Here is a 16,103-nt window from a genome sequence, read left to right on the forward strand (position 1 = left end):
TGACATTTAAGGGACATTCAGATGGAAGACCAGAATTCATTGTCAAGGACAGTATAAGATCCTGTTCGTCACAAAACAACTGAATGCCATGTAACTTGGTTTATTCATCCTCCATGTTTCCATGGCTGTGTGCAAGGATATATTTGCCTCCTTGAGGGTAACTGGATTTTTGGAACAGGCTTTTTGTTTGTTTGTTTGCTGGCTGGCTTGCTTGTTTGTTTACTCTAAATTGGTAACTCTAAGGACTTCGGGGCTTGTTGGAGCCTTTTTACTGGTGTGACATGTGGCACGCACATGCAAATCTCCCCCTGGTGGTAACAGACCAGAATTGCAGGTCAAGGCCTTAAAATGTGAGCCTAGGAGGGAAGAGCAAGCCTTCTTGGCCCACTTCGGCTCCCGTCAGCACATGAGCTATCTGTTTTCAGGACTGCGTCTGTTCCCAGACACCCATTGCAGGCTAAACTGTTTTAGGCCTGTTTGTAGGCTGGGAGACTGCAAAGACTTTTGACTCCTCTGCCCCTGCTGTGGTAAGGAGAATGCACCTGGGCTCTTCTGGCTATCATCTTTGGAAGCTGGTCTTGGTGAGGAGTCCCTGTATTGAAGGGTCCATGTGTCCATGACATAGTATACTTGCATCACTAATATGGGAAGGTTGGGGCAGAATCCGTGCAAAGTTGGATTTTTTGGATTTTTGCTTTCGTTTTTGTTTTTGAAAGTCAGGGAGGAGCATTTTAGTCCTGCGTGGCTGCAGGGAGAGAATGAAGAACCAGTGAGGGGGCACAAGGTCAGCATTCCTCCATTTCAGGTACAGCCATGGCAGTATTAGTTACTTTTCATGGTAAAGTACCATAACCAAAAGCAACCTGTAGAAGAGTTTATTTTGGCTTCCTATGTCAGAGTGAAGAGGGCATCATGGCAGGAAACATGGCAGCCAGCAGCTGGCATGATGGCAGGGGTGGGAAGCTAAGAGCTAACATCTTTAACAGCAAGCAGAAAGCAGACTGGAAATGCGGGGAGGCTGTACAGTCTCAAAGCTCGCCCCCAGTGACATACCACCTCTTGCAAGGCCGCACCACCTAAACCTCCCCAAGTAGTAACACCAAGCAGGAAGCAAGTGTTCAAATGCCCAAGTCTCTGAAAGACATTTCTCATGCAAACTTCCACATTCCCCTCCCTGGCCCCTGTATAGGCCCTTGGCCATACCATAATGCAAAATGCATTTATTTAATCCAACTTCAAAAAGTCCCTATGATCTTTCACAGTCTCAACACTGTTGAAAAGTCCAAAATCTCTTCTGAGACTCCAGGCAGTCTCTTAACTGTAACCCCTGTAAAAATAAAAAAAAAAAGCAAATGACATGCTTCTAACATGCAATGGCACAGCATACATATTACCCCTCCAAAATGGAGAAATGGAGCATAGTCGGGGAAATGCATGCCAAATCAAAATGGAAACTGAGCAGGAAAAACACCAAACCCATAGTCCATGTAGCAGGGGAAACCAGTCTTTCCAGAGGAGGGTGCCTTGCCTTCCCCTGCAAGGGGAGGTTGAGTGGGGGCGGGCAGGCTCTGGGACTCTGAAGCCCAACCTGGGGTGGGGGGCTCTGTGCCATGACACATCCACCAATTCTTCGTCCAGTGTGGGGGTGACGGTGGAATGGACACATCTGCCCTATTCCTACAGACAGGCTTTCTCAACCCCAGTGTGGGAAAGGGAGGAGGCACAGTGCCCTGAAGCCTCAGGAAGAATGGAGGCCAATGCAGAAAAGGAAGGAGCCTGGACAGACAGCTCCTAGGAAAGCCTCTCATCAGGGACCCACACCTCTGTGTCCCTGGAAAACCCCACTGTCGAGTTCTTGCCCTCTGGACCTGGCAGCAGCTGTCCACGGACTGCCCAAGACTGGGCCCATTTGCTTCCTGTCATGGGGGAGGAGAGAGGCTCATGACTCCCTGCCTATCCTCAAGAATTTATAGACCATTAAGGATTGCTAGCAGGAGGGGATCGCAAGGCCACACCCCTCCCTGGGTATTTATGGACAGTTAATGGTTGCCAAGATATCTAGTCAAGAGAACCAGTGCCAGGAGAAGACTTTCTTTTAGCGTTGTAGCTGCCCATAAGTTGTCCAAGCTCTCATAACACCCTTAGAAAATGGGGGAGGTGGAGCTACCAGACCTGCCTGCAAGACCTGCTCCTGCTCCTTCCCTGGGTAGCATTTCCCATTGTCCCTCTGAGTTCCCTCCATAGCAGCAGTGACCCTTGCAAGGGTGTGTCAAGGCTGTTCTGTCACCTCTGCAGGACTTGGGGACTGTAGCTCCTTCCCTGCCTTCCAGCTTCCCTTTACCCATCACCGGTCACTCCCAAGGAAGTTGCTGACAGAGATGCCACTTTTCCCACCTGAGGCCCGGTGCCCTGTGTATAACTGAGGGGTGGCAGGTGGAGCACTGATTCCTAAGGGCCTCCGATGAAGGGTGGTAGCCAGCTCCAGGCTGAGTGGCACAGCATGGCTGGTCACTGTGTTATGTCCAAGGCTGTCCAGCAGCTGTTCTGTTATGAAATGCACAGCAAGGGGAGGCAGGGTTCTCTTCTCCCTGCTCTGGGAATCCTGGTAAGCAGGCTGCTGCTGTGCCCTAGATGGTCCCTCACAGGGGGACAGGCCAGAGAGCCCCCAATGCCCTTTTTACAAAGCGTCAGTCAATTCATGACTCACCCTTGTGACCTGAGCACTTCTGAGGTTAGTACTGGCAGCCTGAAGGATCTAGATTCGCCTAGGACACACACCTCTGGACATGTCTAGATAAGTGGAATTGAAGAGGGATGAGCCAGCCTGAATGTGGACAGCACCATCCCATGGGTCGGGGTCGTGGACTAATAAAAAGAAGAAAGCAAGCTGAACACCAGCGTTCATCTCTCCACTCCCTGACGGTGAATGGAGTGGGCCTCATGCTCCTACCGTCATGACTTGCTCACCATGATGGACTGTGCCCTTAATACCTGGGAGCCACATAAACCCCTCTTTCCTCCTTCCTTCCTCCTTCCTTCCTCTTCCTTCCTCCTTCCTCCTTCCTTCCTCCTTCCTTCCTCAAGTCGCTGTGGCAAGTGCTCTGTCACAGCAGTGGGACAAGCACCTAATTATAAGTCAAAAAGGCCCCAATCACCTCAGAGGTGAGATCTATGAACTTGGGTTTGGGGTGTGGTCTATGCCATGACAGTTGTTACTGCTGGGACTGGAAAGTTTGCTGAGCCCCTAAAACCATAAGTAACCCCTGAACACCTAGTGAAGCTGTAAGGAACCCCTGAACACCCATTGAAACCATAAGGAACCCCTAAGCACCCAGTGAGGCCATAAGGAACCCCTGAACACCCAGTGAGGCCATAAGGAACCCCTGAACACCCAGTGAGGCCATAAGGAACCCCTGAACACCCAGTGAGGCCGTAAGGAACCCCTGAACACCTAGTGAGGCCATAAGGAACCCCTGAACACCTAGTGAGGCCGTAAGGAACCCCTGAACACTTGGTGAAGCCATAAGGAACCCCTGAACACCCAGTGAAGCCATAATCTCCACTCCTATAGCCTTGGCCCAGCTCAGCTACTTTAGGAGCATTTGTATTTAGTTTCTGCACCTTGACATAATTTGTCTAATGACAAGTGTATGTCACCAGGACTGCATGCTTCCAGCTCTAGCTGCTTTGTGACACTTGGTGCCCCTTCTACTGACTTTTTCCAAGTTTGGCCCAAGGTGAGTGGAGGTCTCTCAGCTACCCGGTCAGCAGCCCTCACATCCATGTCTGTCTGACAGGAACACACCTGTGTTCAATAGGCTTCATGGTCAACAGGACAGCTGCCTGCTTCCGAGCTGTGCCAGCTCAGTGTGTCTCCCCCAGCTCAGGAGGGCTGGCAGAGATCCCGTTCAAAACTTACTCCCTTTACATAATGTGGACATGGGTCAGTGCTTGGTGTCAATCCCAGCTATGGTAGAAAGCTGAACCCCAAAAGCCCAGCCCAGGGCTGGATTCAGAATTGATTGTGTGGATGTTCTATGGACACCTTGATAGCAGAACTATGCGGGATCCATTCTGTCCCCTTCTAGAATTCCAAAAGCAACAGAATCAAAGGCAATGGTCACAATGACCATGCAGATGAGGTCAGGGAGGTTGGATGGCTCCCAAGCAAATAACAGAGCTGAGGCCCTGCCTGGGGCTCCTGCACTGCCACCAGATCACTGTGTAAGAGTGGATGTTTGGAGATTTGTGTGAAAGTGCTGGCATTCTTAAATATCAGTAGCTAAGATGCTGTCCAACACCGTTGTGCAAGATTCAGCCCCTAGTGATCTTGACTGGAAGCACAGTGTTGGGATAGGCATGTCCACAATGCCTAACCTGCCCATCTGTACAGCTCTGGCTTTCTTCTGGGGACAAGGCCTGGGGGTCTGCTGTGGGACTTAGCTTGACAAAGGGGCTGACGCCAAGCCCTGCCTCTGCTTGAATCTGTGTCTGTTTCTTCCTTGGGGTTAGAAGGAGAGGGCCTGGTTCTGAAAACCCAGAGTTTCTGACCCTCAGGGTTCTGCTCACAGAAGCAACATTGGGGTTCAAGTGTGCACCTCCACTATCCCAGGATCACTGGGGCAGTCTTCCCTCTTCCCAGAAGTGCCAGGCCAGAATTGTCATCTCTTTTAATACCTTGTAGAGCCAAGCTTTGCCACCTCAGTGGGGGGGGGGGGGAGCCCAAAGACAATGGGTCAAAACACAGGAGAAGAGACTAGGGGCCAAGTTTCTGCCTCAGTGTAAAAGGGTAGAGCTGCTGCTGGACCCAGTCCTGGAGATCTGGACAGCTCCTGAGAATTCTGTTAAGTAGGACCCACCAGTCCTGGTAGAGGGTGCTGGATGAGACGTCCCACCCCTCATGGTATGGTGCCCTCTGAAGTCACAGCAGCACACATGCTGACCTCCCAAAGCAAATATTCATCCGTAAAGACCAAAGTCCCCCTAGTCTCCTACAGGGTGCTGGCAGCACGTGCCTCATCATCCCTACCCTTCTCTTATGGGTTGCTGACCTGCCGCGCCTCTCTTCCTGCAGGTTAACAATGAAAATGTCGTCAAGGTGGGCCACCGGCAGGTGGTGAACATGATCCGCCAGGGAGGAAATCACCTCGTCCTTAAGGTCGTCACAGTGACCAGGAATCTAGACCCTGATGATACTGCCAGAAAGAAAGGTGTGTATCCCTCAAGGTGCCCTGCAGGGGGGAGGCAGAGGCCACAGGGAAGGAGAACAGCCTCTTTTCAGTTGAGAGCCAAGGCCATGGGGTATCACTTAAGTGTGTGACCAAGGCATGACATTGAGCCTGAGTCACCATTCTCTGAGGGAGGCCACACCTGGGCCAGCAAAGGGAACCAAGTACAGGACAGATGCCCCTGCCTTCTAGCCAGCTGTCCCCAAAGTAGCTGTGTAGAGGTACTAGGGACAGCTAGGAGAGGATGTAGAGATGGCTGCACCAGAGTACACTAAATAGCAGAGAGGGTTGGAAACAGCTGAGACCGTAGTGCGAGGGTAGGGAGTGACATTTCCTGGACACCAACTGGTCTCTTTCCCCAGCTCCAGCAAGGCCTGTGTCCCTGCTGTTGACAGCCTGGCAGGTAGTGGCTAAGCCACATATACCCCACTGACTGTGCCCTGTCACAGTCAGATTCTCACAGACAGACCAGAGCCTTAGTTCCCATCCCTACCACAGAGCACCTACCCTACTCCATCCTGAGCACCCAGGGCTAATGCTAATCATGGCAGCCCAACCGTGACAATCACCCACAGCCACCTGTCAGTCTGACCCGCAAAACACAGATTCGAGGGTCACTGCCTCCCAGATTCTTCCTGTGTCCAAAAGTAAGGGGCACTGTGTGGGGTATAGGATGGTTTGGGGTATAGGATGGGGTGGAGTATAGGAAAGTGTGGGGCCTTGTGGTGGTTCTCACACCAGCTCTGCTTTTGCCTACCCATCAAGCTCCCCCACCTCCAAAGAGGGCTCCAACTACGGCCCTTACCCTGCGTTCCAAGTCCATGACGGCGGAGCTGGAGGAACTCGGTAAGGCCACCTTGCCCTGCTGCCCTCAGAGATGCCCAGCCCATGCACGGCCTCCGCTGGCTTGCTTATCCCTGCCTTCTCCTGCATGCCCACAGCTTCCCACTTGGCTTGGCGTCTCTAGTGAGGGACTCTGTGGGATCTGGAGGGGTAGGGCTGATATTCTCTTCTGTTATCTAACATTGTTTTGTTTTGACTTTTTGGGCCTCTCACTAGTGGACAAAGGTAAGCAGCCTCGCTGGCCCTGCAGCAGCATCCCTGCTGCCTTGGGCACCCTCATTGACCCCACCTCAGCCTGTCCTCCGGCTTGCTCCAGCCACTGAAGGCCTGCCCTCGGGGACTCCTCAGAGAGTCTCAGCATACCCAGAACTCTAAAAGGTCCTCATTAAACAGACTTGGCCATTTGTCCCCTTGGAGGCAGATGGGGCAGGGGGACTATCAGCCATTGGGACCATCAAGAGAAGGGATGACTCTGACACGGACTGAGAACCACATCCAAAGTGTCACCCAGGTGCCACCAGGTAGCCAGGGGACTTCTGCAGAGAGGATGGCTCTGAGCCACAGAGACAGTGAGAGGAAGCACTGGCCCCATGAAGAACAGGGATCGTGCTGGTGAGGGTGGCCCTTGGTACAGAAACAACCACTCCGGTTCAAAGCTAGGAGCTCCTGCTGGTGTCCTGCCAGGATGTCACTGACAGCCAGCAGCAGGTCCCCACCAGCACAGAGCAGCCCCCCATCCCCTTGTTCATACCAATCCCTGCCCTCCCTGGGGCTAGAGTCTGAAGCTCACCTCCAATTGTCAGTCTCCTAGAAGAGGGTACCCTGGCACAGGAATGCTTCTCCACCCAGAAACCGGAGCCCCACCCATCCTCTCCTTCCAGCCATGCCCCTGAGCCTTTCAGATACCTTCAAACATTCCACTGGGAACGTTCAAATTATGTCCCCATGACCGAATGTCTGCCCTGCTTACAATGAGCCAAGGCCAGCCTGCTCTACAGAAGGGGCTGCTGCCATGTTCTCTAGCAGCTCATTGGAAAGGGGCTCCCTCTAGCTCCTAGGGTCTCCAGCTCCCAGGGCCTCCGTGTCCTTCTAAAGGCAGACCTGCCCCCCTGTCCCACCTAATGAAGTTCAGTCCCACCTGTGGAGTGCTGGTGGATTGCTGGGGACAAAGCAAGAAAGCCCCTTTCGCCACCACAAAGGAGATTCAGGCAGGACAAGGCAAAAAGAGCAACCAAGGGCAAGATGTGGGGGCCACTCTGGACCCCTGCCCCTTACTCCTGGTGGTCTCCACACTAGTTCCCCACCTATGTCCCATAATCACCGAACTGAGTGAGACCCCGGGTGTGGGTCACTACGGGAGGGCGCTGCCACCGTGGCTGGCTCATGCGCTTCCCTTTCTGTTTGCAAGCCTCAGTCCGGAAGAAGAAGGGTAAGGGAAGTGTCTGTGCCCATGCTCTTGCCCAGTAGAAGAGAAACCCCCTCGTGACAGTCATGTGAAGTCCAGAGCGTGCTGTGAGCCTTGTGTTGTCTTCCATATTTGGGGGTCATACCCAAGGGCCCCTCCCTGGGATGTACGCTGTTCTGGTCCGTCTGGTCTGCTTGGCTTCTGTCTGTGACTCCCTCGACCTATTTGTAAGTCCCCCTGATCTGTGTCCACATCAACATGCTGGTGAAGCGGCCAGGATCCTTGATGACTCTTACTGTGCCTGCCTGGCTGCAGAAGCCGTGAATCCTCTTCTGTGGGGCTGGTCAGAGACATCCACGTGTACTGCCCAGCCACGAAACAGCCAGGGGAGCAGGCAAGAGGGAAACCAGGCTTCGTTCCTCTTCCAACACTCAGCTCCCCTCCACACTGGGAAAGGAGGGAACTGCCTGTTCCCAGACTCCCCTGAGAGGGCAGCAGACATGACAAGTCTTATGAGTAACTAGGCAGAGCCCTGCCCCCCTCAGAAGCACCCTATTACAGATGTATACTCCTGTATGACTCCCCAACACTGAGCCAAGTGTGACCTGTGACCCAACAATGCAATGTGCTGAAACATCATTCTCCAAGACTGAGAGGGTCTCCAATGAGGTTGGGGGTGGTCCCTAATGGTTGGTGCAGTCTGAGGCCTGGTGTGGACCTAGCATCCTGGATTCTGACATGGGGGGCAAGAGTGCCTAAATCCAGCAGGATCAGCCTCAGGGAAGGACAGATACCCTGGAGCTGCCAGCATAGCCACCTCAGGCTTAAATAGCCTTCTTTGCAGCAATCCATGTCTTCACCGTATCAGGCAGTACAGGACATCCCAGCAGGCTCTCTGGGGTTCTCCCCATGTCAAGGGTGTGGCTGGCTCTTGTGCAGTCTAAGACTGCCCTTCTTCCCAGGGGTCCTATAGTTACATTATAATGAGCACCACTACTGCCATCAAAAGGCAAACCCAGCTCTGGCCTGTCAGAAGAGGTGTGCCACTGTGGGCTCCCAAGGTCCAGGGTGCCCCATCAGAGCTGGTGAAGAAAAGCCCATTGTCAAAAAGGTGGAATCTGGACCGGCAAGCCCCTGTCTGAAGGCAGTGCCCATGAACATGTTGCAACAGCTGAGGACAGGTTTTGGACAGCACAAGGTGAATCCACTGAGAGATAGACGAGTCTCGGACAGTGGGAGATGCCTTCCATGTGAACAGCAGAAAGAAACAGTGGAGAAGAAATGCCCCAACCTGAGGCTGGAGCAGGACGGGCCGGGGGTGTTCCAGGGGGGTCAGGTAGATGCCAAAGGGACCACTGGTCCCAGCCCAGCCAGGGGGAAGGGACTGAGGATGCCCTGCGTTCCTCACCTCACCCCACAGAAGCCCCTGCCAACTTGGTACTTCTGCTCAGTCGGTAGGCTTCCATGAAAGGCTTGGAGCAGTGTGTGCACACATGGTGCCTGAGTGTGGCAGGTGCTCAGCCATGGCTCCAGCCCCTCTTGATGCCTGTCCAGGCTCTCTGGGAGGACTGCCTACCTGGAAGGGGGTGTACTCCAGGGAGGTTGTGTAGAATGAAAGAAGAATCTCATCTCCCCAGCTGCCTTGAGCTAAAGAGTGGCTCCACACGCTGCAAGTCTTTGTCTACCCTGAGACCATGAACTAGGCCACACTTAGAAATAAGGTCTTGGGCTTGGGGATTTAGCTCAGTGGTAGAGCGCTTGCCTAGCAAGCACAAGGCCCTGGGTTCGGTCCTCAGCTCCAGAAAATATAAAAAAATAAAAAATAAAATTAAATTAAAAAAGAAAGAAAGAAGGTCTTTGCTGATGCAGCCAAGACAAGGTCACACCAGGTGAGGAGTGCCATAAAGTAACCGTTGACTGGCGTAGTTATGCAAAGAGAAGACGAGCTATAAAGCGACAGACTGCTGGGACCTCCAGAAGCAGGGCTCTTCTCTTGCTAACCCTAACCACAGATGTCCAGCCCCAGAACAGAGAGAGGGCAAACCTTTGTCCTTTTAAGCTGTCCCCAGGAGGTTGCTGGAAGTTAGAAGCCTCAGCTGGGTGTGATAGTGCCTGCCTAGCACTAAGGACCTGGGAGGCAGAAAGATCACAAGTTCCAGGCCAGCCTGAGCTACATGAGACCTTTCTCAAGTAGAGTGAGGCAATCTCCACCTTGGCTCCACCCCACCAGCCACATCAGCTTAGAGACCCTGGGTTTTCACTGAGCTCTTTGACCTAGTAGCCCAATGGTGAGAAAAGTCACTGTGGCCAACCACCACAGACACGACAACCCAGGGCAGCTGAGGAGAGAGTAGAGATGGAGGCCACCAGGCAGAGTGAGTGGTGGGACAGGTTGTGTGACCATGACCTCCAACCTTGCTTGTCACCTCTGACAAAGCACTCATGCCTTCCTAGGCATGAGTCTTGGAGTCTACAAGTCCAAGGGGCCCAAGCTGCATACTCACACTTCACTGGCTGGGAGCAGACAGAAGGCAGCCCACTGGTGGCTTGGGTGATGATGTGACATTTTGGTTTTTCTTCTGATAGCAGTGTTGCTGAGGAAGCCTACACTGGGCTATCTTACCCTGCAGAGGGAGCAGAGGCCACTGGTTCTGAGACACCAAAGAGAGAGTGTGGTGGTTGAGAACAGACAGATCGCCAGCTATCTCTGATGCCAGGAGCATCTATGAACCTCATTTCATGGATGCTCCTGGAACACCTAATCTTGGTCTCCCACAAAGATCCTATGTAGTACATGAGAGATGACTGGGACCCTGCTCTGACCAGGGTGCCCCAGGTTGAAGACACTGGACATACCCTCCAGTGTCCCTCCTACAACTTCTGGGGCTGCCTATGACCCAGGCAAACCCCACAGGCTGCGAAATGTGGTGATGGGCAGGGGAAGTGTTGCTGAGAAATGTGACTACAAGCCACCTCAGGGACCCTGACAAACCTGCCGCCTCTCTCTCTCTGGTTGCTGGAAGTCTACAGTTTACAGCCCATGGGCAACACATCTGCCTTGTGAGAGACCATACGCTTGCTTTGAAACTGAGAACTCAGCTCACGGCTGGGCTGTTTTGTGTACTGTAAGAGCTTTCATGTGTATCTGCACAGGTATATCCAGTCACCAAGACCTCATGTTGGTCCTGCAAGGGCCTGACCTCCTCAGCTGTCTGTACAACTCCAGTCCTAGGCCTTTGGAATTTAAGCCTCATCCTCAGGAATCAGCAATCTCAAGTTTCCTTAAAAACTTTGACCTCTTGTCAATAAGATCTCAAAGATGGAGCCTGCATGGTCAAGTCTGCAGTTCCCATTGTTCAGCAAATATAAAGGACAAGATGAAAACCCGTCTGTCACCTGACTCACACCAACAGCACTAATGCTAGATCAGGGGCCCTGGGTCTGACAAATTCATAGAGCAGTTCATTAAAGGAGATGGGAGAGGTAGAGCTCAAGAGGCCAACGTTCAAGGTTCCTGGGGGTGTTCCCCAAGACACAACAACCACACCAGCACTGTCGCATTACTGACTCCACAAGCCTGCCCACTGTTCTGTAGTCAGCTAAGTGAGGTGGGTGACTCTGGTGACCCCTACAGGAGCACCCTCCAACTGTGCTCTCTGTGAAAGATGGTTCCTTTCCTACAGCCATGTGGATCGGGATGAAGCTTCAAAGCCCCACAGGGTCAGGACCGTCATGGGGGACACTTACCCAAGGCCCTGCAGTTCTCACATCACAGTCTACTGCCCACTCCCGCTGGGCATGTGGAGATGCCACGGGCACTCACACGCCAAGCAGTAGACCCCACGGGCCACCAGTGGGAACATATACGCTGACAGCCCCAGGTAGGAAGATTCTCAGTGACTCTGTGGCTCTTCAGCATGAGTGTGCTCCTCTCGTGTCCTTTGCTCTCCATGTACCCAAACCAGAAGACTCTGGCCAACTACCTCCCCATGCTCAGCCTGTGCCCAAGGCCTTTTTAGCAAGACTGTGGCCATGTGCATCTTACATCTGACATCCCAAGGGCTCTTGGGGCCCACAATTTTCCCTTGCCCAGCAGCCATTAAATTCAACAAAGGCCATATCTATAGGGCAGGAAAACCAGGAGCTCTGCACCTCTACTTGATAGCTCTAGCCAAGCACTCTCAGGGTGAGCAGATTGGGCTACCCACACAGCTAGGAGGGGGCCTTCACATTTCAAGGTTTGTGCACAAGCTAGAGGTGGCTGGATTCTTGCAGGTCTCCAGAGCTCTCCATGTGATACACCCAGTCACTCCTCTTGTAACTCAGTGGTCTCCACTTGACCCACATTCCAGGCTCAGGATGCTGTATCCCCAGGCTCAGCCTCTGTGGGCACCACAGAAGAGAGGAAAGTAGTTTCTAGAGTGATTCCGGTGTTCCCTGCCCAGCACCCAATGCAGTGGTGGGATGTAGCTCTCTTGTACTAGAGAGATCTCAACTCCTTCCTTGAAAGAACAGACTGTGGGGTTCACCTCAGCTAAAGCTAAGCCAAATGACCAATACCAAGGGACCTGGAGTATGGTATGGGGACACAGATCAAGCCAGTGTGTCCTGGCTGGCTCACCAAAGCAGGCCACACAAGCATCCGCCCAGCTGGCAGGTGGGCAGTAGGAACTACATAGAAACAAGTTCTATCTCAGCCATAAAAGCCAGCCTGGACCCCTGGAGGAAGACAGCAGAGATGGAGGCAGGTGGACACGGCAGGAAGCTGTCTACAGGTGTGGATGGGGGGTAAAAAGATACAGCCACAAATGACAGTCTAGCAGAAATGGCCAGGCCCAGAAGGTGCGGGTAAAGCTTTGGTTTAAGATGAGAGCTTCGTGACTCAGAAGCTGGAGGACATGGGCGATTTGAGCTGCAAGTATCCCCACTGCCCGTGGTGACAGGAGCCAAGCAATTGCCTGACCAATCCCTGAGGGCCAGATTCTAACTCAGGAAGGGGCCTGTGACAGATGAGCCTGCAGGCCCAGACACTGGAGCCGTCCATGAAGAGGCAGCACCTGAGACTGCATAGGTCTGAAGGCCTGAGGTCACTCCTACAATCTTTGTCCTTTTTAAAACTCTTCCCACATGTGAAAGGCTCTGAGGCTGTGCAGGACCTGGCATGGGCCACATTTGGACTCCAGCCATCATCTGTGGACTGCTAGAATCAACACTGGTCTAGAATCAGCTGTCTTCCTAGGAGTCAGAGAGGCCATGGTGGATACTTCCATTGCCCCAGCCCCAACACACCCATTTCCTCTTGAGTCTTCCTCAAGGGTATTTTGGTCTGGCCTGGCTGCTCAGAAAACATTGCATCGTGCTGGATGCTGAACACTACTGTAGCTCTAGGGACTTAGCCAGTGGGTCAGCTCCTCCTGATAAAGCACCATTGCCAAGTAGTATTTTGGATGACTTGGTAATTCTGTCACCCTGTGTTCACTAAACAGGAAGCCATCAGACCCCAGAATCGGCAAAGCTTGCCTGTAAGGACTCAGGCTTGTACAATGAATGTTCTAGAAGCTAACATCTCCTGTACCTCAAAAAGGATCCAATGTGAGAGGTGTCCACAGGCGTGGCTCCCCACAAGCTTCATCCTGGCCCAGGGCGTCTTGCAAAAAAACACAGCCTGGGACAGCCGGGCCCTTTTCCCCAAGTGCCTCTGGGGACTGAGGGACTCTGACTGTGGGCCTCAGGGAGTAGGGTCCCTGTGTTCTGACAACACTAGACAAAGCCTTGTGCCTGGTCTCAGGACCTCAGTTGTCTTTCAGCTAAACTAGGCAACAGGGTCACTCTAGAATGAGCTTTTGTTTTCAAGTTTTAGAGAACAATTTTTTTTTTAATTTACAGGATGCCTTAAGCTTTGTTTTTTGTTTTCTAGAGCTGGGGAATGTTTAGCATGGGGAGAATAAATGAAAAGTTCCCTGTGCAGCATGGGCTCAGAGGGCTGGGGTTTCTGCCATCTTGCCTGGCTTACTGACCACAGTCGACATTCCAGCTTTGATGAAGGTTGCTTGTCTTGGAAATTGTGTTTAGTTACAAAAAGGACCACATTTATGAGTGTGTGTGTGTGTGTGTGTGTGTGTGTGTGTGTGTGTGTGTGGCACACACCTGGTGGCACAGGCCTGTAAGCTCAACCCTCAGAAGACTTGCATAGGAGAAATAAAAGTTCCAGGCCAGCCTGAGCTACACAATGAGACCCTGGCTCAAAATAATAATAGTAATTCCAAAATTGACAGCATCAGTAATAAACCCCATGTGTCAGACCTGAAGATGACAAGTCACGGGTCCTAGGTGCTATAGAGCTCTCTAAAGGGGAAGGCTGAGATGCTGAGGTCTCCTGCTGTCTTTGTCCAGTGTACACACCTCAGGCAGGCGAGGTCCAGGACATGTGGTGGTCCCTTGGTGGGATATGTGGAGTGGGGAGAGATGCATGCTTGCTCCCCATGCCACAGCCTGCCCGCTACTCCAGGCACATGAGCAGTGGCTGTGTGCCTGCATTCTCCTAACTGAGCCCACCCACCCCCCAAAGTGCCATGAGACTAAGCCACTCCAACCCTTGCTTTGTCTTCTAGATAAACCTGAAGAGATAGTCCCAGCCTCCAAGCCCTCCAGGACTGCAGAGAACGTAGCCATAGAATCGAGGGTGGCAACCATCAAACAGCGGCCCACTAGCCGGTGCTTCCCAGCAGCCTCTGATATGAACGTGAGTCAGTGGGACTGGGTCGGGCTTGGGCTGGCCTGGCTGGTGGGCAGGCAGAGGGTTCAGCATGCAAGGGCAGGCCAGCTCAGCAGCCGGCCTTCAAAGCCTTCTCTACATAGGTTCAGAGCCCATTTCCATGCGCGAGCACTCTGGCCCAGTACAGATCTGCAGTGAGTCAGTCAATGGCCAGGCCGAGGTGCAATCCTCACCACTCCTGCATGCCATCTTTTCCTGGGTTTATCCAGAGTCCCAAACACTGAGGGTGTCCCTCCAATGTGCCCCACCAAGAGACCATGGGCATAGGGGCTGTGGGAGTATTCCTCAGACAGTGCCCCTTGCTGCCTAGAGCCTCACACAATAGTCCTCTACACAAACTCTTGGCACATGCTCTGAGGTGGGTTGACGGCATCCTTAGACTCAAAACTGCTCAGTGTACCGGGTTTCATTGTACATGGGAGGCACTGGATGCCAGCTCACAGCAGGTGCTTGCTGTTGCTATGCCCGCCTACCCCCAAGTAAAAGGTCCTCCCAGAAAAGAGGTGACGAGTTGCTCAGGAGCCAGGGGTGAGTCCTGGACAAAGGTGAGGCCTTCAAACCCCCTGATGCCTCTCTCTGGTTTCTGGTCCCCATCATAGTCCAATGCCAGGCCTGAGCACTAACTGTCCCACCACATAGCTGAGTATTTTCTTTGACTCACTTTCAAATTAACCTGGTTTAACCCAGTCCTTTTAGACAATAACACCCACAGTTGCCATGAATTTGCTAGGAGTTTTATAGGATCTGCGATAGAACTGACGCTGCCGAGGTTTGAGTGGTCGCCTCAGCCCCCTTCCCTGTCAGAGTCCGATCGGTGGCACTCTAGCCTTCAGCATACCCACTCTCCACCCTGATACTCTTCTAACCTGACAGCCCCTGAGGTACTTCTTTGACTTCCCAGGGCCAGTGTCCTACCTCTCCAGCCTCAGGCTCCAGGGTAGAGGCTCTGAAGCCCAGGTGAGCCTGTCAGAGTGCACCCACAAACATGTTCCTAGTGAGCCTTAGCATCTGAACTTTTCCAAGTCCCTTCTGAGGCTGTGGAGCATAACTGGCCAACCATCTCAGGCTGGCAGGCAAAACAGCGTGCATAGGTGTACTAGCTGTGACAGGGCACAGAGGAGCTCTCTGAGGGTCCGCCTTCAAGCCATGGGAAGGACAGCGCCCGCTGCAGTCTCTGTGACACATTCCAGGGTCACTTGGCAGTTCTCCCCAGGTGACAGGTCAGGCATCCTACTCATTTTGCACAGGTCCTGGCACCTGACCACACCCATAGTATCTGGAAGAGGGAAACAGAATCCAAGCTGAGGAATTGACCAAGGTCACAAGGACCTGAGGACCCAGGGCATGGCCTGGATCAGACCCCACTGCCTAACACACTGCTTTTTTCCCATGGGCCAGTCATCCTGGCCCTATTCTCCCAGAGTTCTTCTGACTTGGTGAATGTTGTTCCAGTAGAGTATAATGCCTAGAGCTGGGCATGCTGGCATCATATCTACAGGAGTGTGGGGAGGGCATGACCTGAGGAAGCCATGGTGATTGATGCCTACTGCTCCCAGAGCTTTCTGTCGCTTCTGGCCCTGTCACCATGGGTGGGGCTCCCAGGGATGCACCTCACCTGGCTCTCTGGTTTGCAGTCCGTGTACGAGCGCCAAGGGATTGCTGTAATGACGCCCACGGTCCCTGGGAGCCCGAAAGGTCCATTTCTGGGCCTCCCTCGAGGTACGATGCGAAGGCAGAAATCGATAGGTAAGAAGCGTGACCCCCACCCGAAGACGTTGCCCCTAAGCTTTCGGATGCAGCCCTCAGCTCCTCAGGAGGCCTGGGCTTCTGAGTCCTGGCCCCATGGCTGCCT

The 16,103-nt window shown here is 53.0% G+C and overlaps 1 protein-coding gene across 6 annotated transcripts in view; it reads left to right on the plus strand.

Moving 5' to 3' along the window:
• Window positions 1–16,103, plus strand: part of Shank2 (SH3 and multiple ankyrin repeat domains 2) — a 300,678-nt gene that overhangs the window by 267,750 nt on the left and 16,825 nt on the right. For 3 of the 6 annotated variants that reach the window (XM_036200105.1, XM_036200104.1, XM_036200107.1), the window contains 6 exons: window positions 5,075–5,210; window positions 5,994–6,074; window positions 6,276–6,296; window positions 7,480–7,500; window positions 14,088–14,218; window positions 15,886–15,997. In XM_036200105.1, coding sequence (XP_036055998.1) covers window positions 5,075–5,210; window positions 5,994–6,074; window positions 6,276–6,296; window positions 7,480–7,500; window positions 14,088–14,218; window positions 15,886–15,997 — 502 coding nt within the window. The remainder of the gene's footprint in view (window positions 1–5,074; window positions 5,211–5,993; window positions 6,075–6,275; window positions 6,297–7,479; window positions 7,501–14,087; window positions 14,219–15,885; window positions 15,998–16,103) is intronic. The other 3 variants (XM_036200106.1, XM_036200109.1, XM_036200108.1) reach the window with 3 other exon arrangements.

Source organism: Onychomys torridus, chromosome 1 (genome assembly GCF_903995425.1).
Source record: "Onychomys torridus chromosome 1, mOncTor1.1, whole genome shotgun sequence".
In the NCBI taxonomy this organism is placed as follows: domain Eukaryota; kingdom Metazoa; phylum Chordata; class Mammalia; order Rodentia; family Cricetidae; genus Onychomys; species Onychomys torridus.